The sequence below is a fragment of the Salmo salar genome, chromosome ssa25, assembly GCF_905237065.1.
Source record: "Salmo salar chromosome ssa25, Ssal_v3.1, whole genome shotgun sequence".
NCBI lineage: Eukaryota > Metazoa > Chordata > Actinopteri > Salmoniformes > Salmonidae > Salmo > Salmo salar.
This window is the reverse complement of record NC_059466.1, coordinates 10692964-10705623: the sequence shown is the minus strand read 5'-3', so window position 1 is coordinate 10705623 and position 12660 is coordinate 10692964. Positions and strand designations below refer to the sequence as shown.

At 41.4% G+C, this 12660-nt stretch overlaps 2 protein-coding genes and 1 long non-coding RNA gene across 4 annotated transcripts in view; 1 reads left to right on the top strand and 2 right to left on the bottom strand.

Annotated features, from left to right (window-relative positions):
* The window catches only part of dars1 (aspartyl-tRNA synthetase 1), a 31652-nt gene extending 29341 nt beyond the window's left edge, over positions 1-2311 (bottom strand). Inside the window, exon 1 of the mRNA NM_001140539.1 lies at positions 2207-2311. Within this exon, the coding sequence (NP_001134011.1) occupies positions 2207-2229 (23 nt within the window). The 5' untranslated portion in view covers positions 2230-2311. The remainder of the gene's footprint in view (positions 1-2206) is intronic.
* LOC106586146 (uncharacterized) lies at positions 506-9103 on the top strand. Of its 2 annotated transcripts, none has more exons than XR_001324138.2 (3): positions 506-587; positions 7946-8118; positions 8445-9103. It is a non-coding gene; the product is annotated as an uncharacterized lncRNA (long non-coding RNA). The 2 variants fall into 2 exon arrangements; XR_001324137.2 differs by lacking the exon at positions 506-587 and adding an exon at positions 1112-1293.
* Positions 9104-9605: 502 nt separating this feature from the next.
* On the bottom strand, positions 9606-11574 carry cxcr4 (C-X-C chemokine receptor type 4). Its single transcript, NM_001165293.1, is given in 2 exon segments — positions 9606-11187; positions 11528-11574. Coding segments are annotated over 2 exon segments (1089 nt in total). The 5' UTR covers positions 11552-11574; the 3' UTR covers positions 9606-10122.
* Positions 11575-12660: the final 1086 nt, after the last annotated feature.

Below are 12660 nucleotides of genomic sequence, written 5' to 3'. Positions count from 1 at the left end.
AATAGAGCAGACGTGATTCCTTATTCTACAGGCATGTTTGTTATACTGTATCATATTATATTTCTATCTGTACATTCCAAAACGTTGCGTCTTGCTGAACACCCCCCTGCCCTCATGTAAAATCAGTCTTGGGCCTCACCTGCTGTGAACATAGTAGGGCTTGACAGTCATTTTCTTTTTTTGGCACTTGTCCATAGGACAAATAGGACAGATTTTTTACTTGTCCGAAACTTCAAGTCACTTACAAGTGAAAAAACATCTGTAACACCATGGGCCAAAACAGTGCTTGAAAATTGTGTTGCATAATGCAAGGAACCACTTCAAAAGATAAAAAGCATTATTATCACTAGTGTTGACAATGGAAGGCTGCTGGTCTCTGATCCCATGTATTATATCTCCTGCCTTTGTTGCCTTGAGAAAGGCACTAAACCCCCCCCAAAGTAAAATACTACACTGAAAGGCTACTGTATAAAGCATGTGGTCAACCCTCTATCTGGAAATGTGGTTTTTTTTTTTGTCTTTGTAAAATAATTCCCTCATTCAATTACCAGGGATCAAATGGCTAAGGTGGGCGACTTCAAAGCAAGGTAGCTAACTAAGACACGCTTCTCTCTGTTTTCAGGGGAGATCTTGGCAGCATAGGAGTTACTTGTCAATTAGGCTATTTTAAATCATATTATTTTTACGTTTTTAGAATTATATGGCCAGTATTGAATAGAGGAGAATCCCAGCTTTCCAACGGTGTGAGAATTATTTAAACACCCAATTTTGAGCACTTGAGAGACGTTTTGCAACCCGGAGGACTCAGCATTGGTTTCATAAACTGTGCACCCATATCAGCTGTGTGGCGGCCATTTGCGGTTGTACACGAGTGCCGGGTGGGAAAGATATTTAGGACATTGGACATGACATTAATACATAAATAGTTAACTAGCGAGATAGCCAATTCAAAACACATTGTGTAGTTTGGCTGGTTATCTAGTTAGTCTATTGTATATCGTTATTTTATCTGCTGCTACAATGTCTCTCTCGCCTCTGGCAAGAGCCCACTCGCATGCATGCAGGTGATGCAAACACCATGACTTTTACAGCTATAACTGGGGAAATAACTCACTAGCAATGAATATCAACAAACATGCACACGCGGCTACGCTGGCTCTGATCTCAAAAACGCATCTTGCGACTGCGTGATTGAAAGACCGCTCGTGCCTGTCAACGCAGGCCTAAAATAATTCTACTGTGATGCGCTCTGCAGAGATTGGGAGGCCAGTGCACAACACACCGCATCCAGAGGTAACTTTGATCCATTTTTTTTTTTTTGTACTTGTCCAGTCGGGCAATTTAAATCTAATCTGCTGGACTGACAATTTGTTTTACTTGTCTCTGCAAGTGGACAAGTGTTAATGCATGCTATACAATGTCCAACACTGGCTGTCAAACAGTGATCTAGACTTGTCAGTTTATTTCTGTCCCAAAATCAATTCTAATGCTTCCCCTGCACTTGCCTAGCTGTTTTAAGGGAAACACTGCACTTTATGACATGGTTGTGCACTCTGACCCGAGCAGAAACTGCCACTGGTCAAACAACTGGGGGAATGTGTATGGATGGACAGGTTATGACAAGTTCCCTTTTGCAGAGCCTTTACAACCACACTCAATAATGAATGGCACGTCATGCTAGCTTTCTCACAAATAGGTTTTATACGACATACCGGTAGTTAGCTATTTACATCATTTATTGAGTACGGAGGAATGCAAAATGAAAGTTCAACCACTAAATCAAGGCTTTGTTGTTTTAACTAACAAGCTAACTACCTACCTAACTAACTACTAGGTTCAGCACGCATGAAAAGTTAGCCAGCTAAATTAAGTGGCATATATTATTGAGCATGATGGCACGGTCAGAGAGCACTGGCATGCATAGTGGTTAGCTTGCTACTGTTAAGATACTAGCAAGTTAGCTGTCAAACTTTAGCTGTAGTAGCTAGCGGAAAGAAATGTGGACTTCACAGCTGTAGCTGCTATTCGTGACGTTTTCTGTTTTAAACTGGCTAGTTAGCAAACTAGTTTACTATCTTGATGGAAAACTGATACATCATATTGCTGATGCAATCATCTGCAAATACAACCGGCTTTAACTAGCCAGCTACAGTATCTAACGTTAGCGTTTAAAACATTCTGAGACACGAGAAAGCATTTCTCTTACCCTTGGACTCCATCTTTAGTCATTCCAGTTATTATTATTTTGAGATTGTAGTTAGTTGATATCAAACGTTTCTTGACAGTTACTTCTGAGACAGAGTCAGCTGTTCACAGAGCATTCATGGGTGGTAGAAGACGGACCTATTTCCCTGATGCACAGAAAAATAGTTTATCTCAATCCGGCCCGAAACTAGGTCAAATAACAATAGTTCCGCCAGAACTGTGGAAATCTCACCCTGTCATCTTTCAAATCAAGTTGTATTTGTCACATTCCCCGACCTTACCGTGAAATGCTTACTTACAAGCCCTTAACCAACAATGCAGAGTAAGAAAATATTATCTAAAAATAAAATAACAATAACGAGGGTAAATAAACCCAAGTAAAAAAAGTAACACTATAAAATAACAATAAGGAGGCTATATACAGGGGGTACTGAGTCAATGTGGGGGTATGGGTTAGTCGAGGTAATTGAGGTAATATGTACATGTAGGTAGGGGTAAAGTGACTATGCATAGATAATAAACATTGAGTAGCAGCAGCGTAAAAAAGGGGGTCAATGCAAATAGTCCGGGTAGCCATTTGATTAACTGTTCAGCAATCTTATGGCTTGGGGGTAGAAGCTGTTAAGGAGCCTTTTGGACCTAGACTTGGTGCTCTGGTACCGCTTACCATGCAGTAGCAGAGAGAACAGTCTGTAACATGGGTGGCTGGAGTCTTTGACAATTTTTAGGTCCTTCCTCTGACACTGCCTGGTATAAAGGTTCTGGATGGCAGGAAGCTTGGCCCCAGTGATGTACTGGGCCATATGCACTACCCTCTGTAGCGCTTTGCAGTAGGATGCCAACCAGTTGCAGTACCAGGTAGTGATGCAACCAGTCAGGATGCTCTCAATGGTGCAGCTGTAGAACTTTTTGACGATCTGTGGACCCATGCCAAATCTTTTCAGTCTCTTGAGGGGGAATAAGTGTTGTCGTGCCCTCTTCACAACTGACTTGGTGTGTTTGGACCATGTTAGTTTGTTGGTAATGTGGACACCAAGTAACTTGAAGCTCTCGACCCACTCCACTACAGCCCTGTCAATGTAAATGAGGGCGTGCTCGGTCCTCTTTTTCCTGTAGTCCACGAACAGCTCTTTGTCTTGTTCACATTGAGGGAGAGGTTGTTTTTCCTGGCACCACACTGCCAGGTCTCTGACCTCCCTATAGGCTGTCTCATCGTTGTCGGTGATCAGGCCCACCAACATTATGACGTCTGCAAACTTAATAATGGTGTTGGAGTCGTGCTTGGCCATGCGGTTGTGGGTGAACTTCATGGCTACAGATGTGGTGTGCTACGGGTCGGTAGTCATTTAGGCAGGTTACCTTGGCGTTCTTGGGCACAGGAACTATGGTGGCCTGCTTGAAACATGTAGGTATTACAGACTCGGTCAGGGAGAAGTTGAAAATGTTAGTGAAGACACTTGCCAGTTGGTCAGCGCATGCTCTGAGTACACGCCCTGGTAATCCATCTGGTCCTGCGGCCTTATGAATGTTGACCTGTTTAAAGTTCTTACTTACATCGGCTATGGAGAGCGGGATCACACAGTCGTCTGAAACTGCTGGTGCTCTCATGCATGCTTCAGTGTTGCTTGCCTCGAAGCTCATCTGGTAGGCTTGTGTCACTGGGCAGCTTTCAGCTGGGCTTCCCTTTGTAATCTGTAATAGTTTGCAAGCCCTGCCACATCCAACAAGCGTCAGAGCCGGTGTAGTAGGATTACATCTTAGTCCTGTATTGACGCTCTGCCTGTTTGATGGTTCGTTGGAGGGCATAGTGTGATTTCTTATAAGTTGTGTCCAGCTCCTTGAAAGCGGCAGCTCTAGCCTTTAGCTCAGTGCGGATGTTGCCTGTAATTCATGGCTTCTGGTTGGGATATGTACGTACAGTCACTGTGTGGATGACGTCATCAATGCACTTATTGATGAAGCCAGTGACTGATGTGGTATACTGCTCATTGCCATCGGATGAATCCCAGAACATATTCCATTCTGTGCTAGCAAAATAGTCCTGTAGCTTAGCATCTGCGTCATCTGACCACTTCCATATTGAGCGAGTCACTGGTACTTCCTGCTTTAGTTTTCCTTGTAAGCAGGAATCAGGAGAATAGAATTATGGTCAGATTTGCTAAATGGAGGGCGAGGGAGAGCTTTGTACACGTTTCTGTGTGTGTAAGATCATGCAAGAAATGGATGTTTTGCTTACACTCCACACACGTAAATGTAATATTTAAGCAATAAGGCACGAGGGGGTGTGGTATATGGTCAACATACCATGGCTAGGGGCTGTTCTTAGGCACGACGCAAAGTGGAGTGCCTGGATACAGCCCTTTGCCATGGTATATTGTCCATATAATACAAAGCCCTGAGGTGCCTTATTGCTATTATAAACTTGTTACCAACGTAATTAGATCAGTACAAATAAATGTTTTGCCATACCCGTGGTATACGGTCTGATATACCACGGCTGTCAGGCAATCAGCATTTAGGGATCAAACCACTCAGTTTATAATTATATATTTGGGGTGGCAGGTAGCCTGGTGGTTGGGCCAGTAACCGAAAGGTTGCTAGATCAAATCCTAGAGCTGACAAGGTAAAAATCTGTCGTTCTGCCCCTGAATAAGGCAGTTAACCCACTGTTCCTAGGCTGTCATTGTAAATAAGAATTTGCTCCTAACTGAATTGTGTGGTTAAATAAAGGTAAAAAATATACAGTACCAGTCAAAAGTTTGGACACACCTACTCATTCAAGGGTTTTTCTTTATTATTATTATTATTGTCTACATTTCAGAATAATAGTGAAGACATCCAAACTATGAAATAACACATATGGAATCATGTAGTAACCAAAAAAGTGTTTAAAAAAGTAGATTATTCAAAGTAACCACCATTTGCCTTTATGATGACTATTGGCATTCTCTCAACCAGCTTCATGAGGTAATCACCTGGAATGCTTTTCAATTAACAGGTGTGCCTTGTTAAAAGTAAATGTGTGGAATTTATTTCCTTCTTCATGCATTTGAGCCAATCAGTTGTGTTGTGACAAGGTAGGGATGGTTACAGAAGATAGCTCTATTTGGTAAAAGACCATGTCCATATTATGGCAAGAACAGCTCAAATAAGCAAAGAGAAATGACAGTCCATCATTACTTCAAGACATGAAGGTCAGTCAATCCGGAAAATGGCAAGAACTTTGAAAGTTTCCTAAAGTGCAGTTGCAAAAACCATCAAGCGCTCTGATGAAACTGCCTCTCATGAGGTCCGCCACAGGAAAGGAAGCCCCAGAGTTACCTCTGCTGCAGAGGATAAGTTCATTAGAGTCACCAGCCTCAGAAATTGCAGCCCAAATAAATGCTTCACAGAGTTCAAGTAACAGAGACTGCGTGAATCAGGCCTTCATGGTCGAATTGCTGCAAAGAAACCACTACTTAAGTACACCAATAAGAAGTAGAGACTTGCTTGGGTCAAGAAACACCAGCAATGGACATTAGACCGGTGGAAATCTGTCCTTTGGTCTGATGAGTCCAAATTTTAGATTTTTGGTTCCGCTGTGTCTTTGTGAGACACAGAGAAGGTAAACGGATGATCTCCACATGTGTGGTTCCCACCGTGAGGCATGGAGGAGGATGTGTGATGGTGTCTGTGATTTAAAAAAAAAATTCATTCAAGGCCCACTTAACCAGCATGGCTACCACAGCATTCTGCAGCGATACACCATCCCATTTGGTTTGCGCTTAGTGGGACAATCATTTGTTTTTCAACAGGACAATGGCCCAACACACCTCAAGGCTGTGTAAGGGCTATTTGACCAAGAAGGAGAGTGATGGAGTGCTGCATCAGATGACCTGGCCTCCACAATCACCCGACATCAACCCAGTTGAAATGGTTTGGGATGAGTTGGACTGCAGAGTGAAGGAAAAGTAGCCAACAAGTGCTCCGCATATGTGGGAACTCCTTCAAGTCTGTTGGAAAAGCAGCATCATGTTGTGGGGGTGCTTTGCTGCTGGAGGGACTGGTGCTCTTCACAAAATAGATGACATCATGAGGAGGCAAATGATGTGGATATATTGAAGCAATATCTGAAGACATCAGTCAGGAAGTTAAAGCTTGGTTGCAAATGGGTCTTCCAAATGGACAATGACCCCAAGCATGCTTCCAATGTTGTGGCAAAATGGCTTAAGGACAAAGAAGTCAAGGTATTGGAGTGGCCATCACAAAGTCCTGCCCTCAATCCTATAGAAAATTTGTGGGCAGAACTGAAAAAGAGTGTGTGAGCAAGGAGGCCTACAATCCTGACCCAGTTACACCAGCTCTGTCAGAAGGAATGGGCCAAAATTCACCCAACTTATTGTGGGAAGCTTGTGGAAGGCTAAATGAAACGTTTGACCCAAGTTAAACAATTTAAAGGGAATGCTACCAAATACTAATTGAGTGTATGTAAACTTCTGACCCACTGGGAATGTGATGAAAGAAATAAAAGCTGAAATAAATCATTCTCTCTGCTATTGAACTGACATTTCACATTCTTAAAATAAAGTGAGGGAATTTTTACTAGGAATAAATGTCAAGAATTGTGAAAAACGGAGTTTAAATGTATTTGGCTAAGGTGTATGTAAACTTCCAACTTCAACTGTATAAAGCTATATAATATCAAGGACTTCATTGAGGGCCTAACTACTTTTAGGTGATTCAGCGATTAATTAAAACAAGCAAACATGAAGTTGAGGAAATATTAATACACAGAAAATACCAGAATTTACAGGTAATGTCAAAATGTTTTCAAAACCGTGTAAGCTTTTGAAGTGCGTTAGATTTTGGTGGGAGTTTGCACTTTTGGGACTATTCCATTTGTATCGGTCAAACTTAAATCCCCAGTTTGTTGCCCCGCTGACATTATATTTTACATGAATGGCCTTTGCGACGAAATGACTTTGGCACCCTGCTCTTAAATGCATCTAGTGGTCCATTGGGAGTTTGAATACAGTCGGGGGGGGTGTAAGTATTTTCACAGGCTGTTGGCCACAGAAGCTCCTGATGCAGGAAACAGTCTTCCTGCTGGTCACTTCCCAACCAAAACAATGTAAACATTAGTAATAGGTTAATGTCCCAGAGCAACCTTGTCTGTTTGTTTTACTTTAGCCCCCAACTAATAACACTTCCATCAGGTTAATATGAAGGAGATCTCTATTACCCTATACTTTCATCTCCCATAAATGTAATCTTAGCTCAATTAGCTGAGTCAAATCTTGTAATAGAAGTGATCTTTATATCTCCGTCAATCGGAACCTCTAAACAATTGAATGCACATTGCTAATTAACCCAGGTTAGAAACAATTTCCTGTGCATGTCAACAGCTTTAGCCTTTAACCTCTCGAAATGGAAAAACATCCTATCCAACCCAGTGAATCATCACGGAACATTTTTGACTCAAAATGTGTTGACCATTTTCTTCCTGAAAACACATGAGTTTTGAGTTTGAAACCATTGGTTTGTGTGATAATCAAGATGGATCTAAATGATTCAGTCTAAATTGGAGGACAATGATGATTATGATGATTGCATTCAACTGAATTGTGCTTCTGTCATACTAAACAAATCATTTCTGCATCATTTCAATATAATACATCTCTGATGCCATATCAAAGACATTGACTTTCAGATGGAGTATAAACATTAGTCTTTGATCAATTCTATATAATCTCATATATAGGTTTCCAAGTGGCAGTTAAGAAGCAGAAGTGGTGAGCCCAGCTGAACTCAATGGAGTGTGAATGGCCCAGTTCTCCCTCAGCTGAGTGGGACAATTAGCTCGTATGCTAATAGGTGGACCTTTCCAAAACGTTTCCAGCAGGAAAAGCACTTCTTATTTCATCCTGTTTTATTGTGAGTAGACTGAGAACCTAGACTAAAAAATAACCAAACACTTATGGAACTTATGGGGGGTGATTTACACCTTTTTTAAAGGTAAAGTCATGGTAATGCCTCCTAGTTGGACTCTGGTGGAATGACTGTAACCACAACAACGCAGTGAAGCCCATTCAACATCTTAATTTACTACGGCATCCATTGTTGTTGGCTTCCTCCAGTCTCCAACTTGATCATCAGCCTTTCATCATTTCAAATGGATACATTCACTGTTCACATTTACCAATGGCTTACTATCAATTAATGAGTCTGTCTGCTTATTTTTTCTGTTTCACTATCCATAGGCCTACATACTGTACATGAGCCATACTCAACAAGTGGACCACGGACCGGATCTGGACCCAGAACGGGGTCAATACAGGCCCCCGGTCACAAAAATAATAAATGTTATACAGTATTTGATTTGTAATAGTAGAAGCCACAAGGGGCAATGTCAAAATTTGGTAGGGCATGAGTAGTTTTCCACTTGTCATGTCATTCACTGACAGACCTTAGAGAGATATTTATAACCTGTCAGAAATGTCCTGTTGATAAACTAGCCCATGTTAGCTAGCTGGTTAGACTAATTTACCTAGCTATCTAAATCTTGTAGTTATCAGACCAGATTACATGCCCAGGGGGCTTTACCCCATGGGGGCACCCATTGATTTTTGTGGAGTCACTCAGGTATATGAACACACATAAGAAATTGCATAATGTGTGGAATTACAGGAAATTAGCTTATAAAATGGCACATTTTCTCTGCCCCAAGACAAATGTGTAGAATTGCAGGAAATGAGCTTTTAAAACTGCAAAATGCTATCTCCGCCTACAAGAGGGGTGTTAACAGTTTCGGGATACATGCATTGTGAGATGACTGTTTGTTACTACGCCGATAAATGACAATATCCATCTGGACCTTTTGCCACCTAGGGAATGTGTGACTGGACCTTCTTAAATAACAGTTGACCACCCCTGCTGTACATCTTTAAAAAAAAAAAAGTCCATTAAATGGGAATCATGTGTTCCCTATTGTATTATTATAACAATATTGGATTGGAACGAAGACATCGGTCAGTCAGCATCTCTATTTGTGTACTCATGCCGATAGATTGCTTTAAAATGTTCTAATTAAGTTGAAACACACTGGATCATTACATAGCCACTACATTATTGGGGGAGGGGTGCAGTTTGTCTACCTAAACTAAACATACATTATTTTCTTACTCCAGAACCAGCCATATGGGTGCTCATCCTTCTGACTCGACCTCAGAGCTTTTGTAGTGTCGCGGCTGCTTAGGATATAAAAGTGCACAGATGTTCTTGCAATTACAAGACTCTCTGGTCAGTCCTCCTCCACAGTCAAATAAGGCCCCCGGGGGACATTAGTCACTCATTTGTCGAGAAAAGGTTGAGAAGCAATGAACACCATGGCCATTACATGTCATTTATCAATATTTTATTTTACAACACTTGAACAAAATAGCATTGACATTGAAATGATAAACACATAACAAAATAGGAAATAATGATACAAAACGTTCAGTGTGAGCGACAGCAATAAATAATAACTTCTAATCACACAAGTTAAGTGCGAACAGAAAAAAGGCAAATAACTATCTACAGATATTTTAAACGGACAAATAGTATCCCTAAGCAGACATGAAGAAGTATGGCACGTCCCGTATTAGAACAATGCATCCTCTATGATAGTCCGCAAGGAATTGCGTCTGTAGCAGGATTGATATATACAGTTGACCAGTCAATGGACATCAGGCTCTGCCTGTAGATTAAATCTTCTTTGTACATAAAATGATTTTCTTTACAGAGAACAAAAAATGTAAGTGGCAACTACAAATAGAAAGAGCTTATTTTTTGTTTGTTTTTTTTACAAAGATGTCAAAACTGTACAGAATGTAGTTTGTCCCTGAAAAAGAAAGCTTAGTTTCAACCTGAGATTTAAAAGTCAAAGGATGGTGACTTTTAACTGTACAAGACACTTGAAGACTCAGATTCAGTGGATACAGATGAAATGGGTCCTCTTTTTTTAGTCAGTACTTTATGACTTGACCTACTGCTGACGGTCAGTGCATTTCGGGCAGATTTCTTGAACTTAACACCCAGGAAAGCATAAAGGATGGGGTTGAGACAGCAATGAAAGTATGCCAGAGCCTCTGTGATTAAGATCCAGGTCTGCAGACTCTGCTCCAGGGCACAGTTATGGGAGATCACATTGAGCAACATTAGGGTGTCCACAAAGATTCCCACACAGTACGGCAGCCAGCAGCTGAAGAAGCACAGGATGAGGATTACGGTGGTCTTGAGAGCCTTCCTCTTCAACACTTGACCCTTGGCACCCTGGGACAGCTTGGCAATGATGATGCAGTAGCAGGTGAGGATGACCAAACCAGGCAGGACAAAGCCCACCAGAATGTGCTGGAAACGGAAAGCAGCCATCCAGTAGAAGCTAGTCTTCTGGGGGTATATGCGCTGGCAGATGGTTCTGGAGCCGCTATCCAGAGCTGTGGCAAACACTATGTCTGGCACAGTGAGAACAGCAGCAGGTAGCCATACCGCCACATAGATCCATCTGTCTGCAAGCAGCTTCCTCTTCCTGGTGGTTTGGCTGTTGGTGGCATGCACCACTGCCAGGTACCTGTCCACGCTGATGAAAGCCAGAATCAGTACACTGCTATACAGGTTGATGGTGTAGATCACATGCACAGTGGTACAGAGGAAGCCACCAAAGTACCAACTGCTGGCCGCATCCACCGCCCAGAAAGGTAGCGTGAAGACGAGTAGGAGGTCAGCCACAGAAAGATGGAGCCTGTATTTATCAGTCATCGTTTTGACCTTTTTCTGGTAGCCCATCACTGTTACTACCAGTCCATTTCCGACGATTCCAAGTAGAAAGATTATTCCATAAACTGTCGGTAAGAAGATCCTTTGAAAATAATCACCTCCGACTCTGTTGCACGGCTCCTCGAAACCCAAATCCAAGTCAAAATCCCCTGATTCTTCATAGCTGGTGTTGTCCAAAAATATGTGCTGCAAAAAAGAAAAACAAAGTGTAATATTATAATCGTTTACAATAAGTCTATTAAATATAATAATTGGCAATTTGTGAACATACTTAAAACTAAGTTAGTTTTGACGGAATAGTTTAGGCCTATTATAAGGCTATATTTGTGTTATTTGAGAAACATTGATAAATTACTTCGAGAAAATAAAATACATAGCAAAATTGCGGCGAATTATACAGAATAGTCATTTGAGAAACATAGCCTCGTTTATTGTATAGAACAATGTGTTATAGAACCTATGTCTATATTAAAGTTATAGATACAATTACTATAATTTGAAATAATGACTGAAATGGTAAACTCACTTCGACCTCGTAAAAAGAAGACATCGTGGCAACGCAGTGATGCAGGTTATCTCCGCGGGTCTGAATAACTTTAGTAACCTGAGGATTCGAATGCACCTAAATAGCCTACCCTCCTTGCGCTCCTCCCAAAGGAGGAGCCTTGGTCGCGTGTGACACTGTCGTTTTTAGGGTTCTCACAGAAGTGGCCGACGTCACTTGAATGCATAGACGAGGCAATGACAAATCTACCCAGTAGCCCTTTTGCAATATTTAAACATGGGACAGATTTTAGAGTGTTGGAGTGTTGAATGAGGCGTTAATTGGTATTGGAATCTCCGTGCACTTCAGTGGCGATTTTAGTATGTACATCTTGGTGTGGCAAACTCCCAAACATGTTTTTAGATGCATGCCAGCAAAGCCACTACACAACACAACACTAAACAATACATTAATTGGACTATAACGGTGACAAACGGTGCCCATAAACTGTTAGGGTCTACATAAAGCTGTCCCAACACCTTACCACTGCTACACCGTGCTAACAGCGAACAGTTCATTCAACCTCATTTACTGCCATTTAAAAAAAACATAGCTGATATGGCTGACTTGCTTTTAAACAAATGTGGTTTCTACTGACAATTGAGATGTTCAAACTATGGCATAAGGGGACGACGAGCGGATAAGAGGCAATCCGTAATTTCGATTAAGGTATTAGAGCTAGGACGGACATAGTCAATATAAATAACTATTTGTTCAGCACTTTTGAAAAGTACAGCTACAGAATTCAGAAGATGGGCCGTTCTTACAGTATTCTCTCTGTACACCAAGTCAGAACCATAGCATAAATAAAAGGGGGCTTTTAAGCAGACAATGAAAGCACTTACAATATTTGATGATGACATTTCTCTAAAACAGTCTATAGGCTACATGTGCACCACCAAATCAGAACAGTATGCTAAATTATGAGGGGAAAAGGGACCAACTTATTTGGGTGAGGCACATGGGCTACTAACAGCTTACTATGCAACACACACTTAGTATTACATTCTTAGCTACAGTATACATATCTCCCTGGCATATTACATAATTTCTGCAGCAGCATACAATACATTTTTGGACTCATCTTCTTGTGCTATGCTCACTTGAACAGTGGT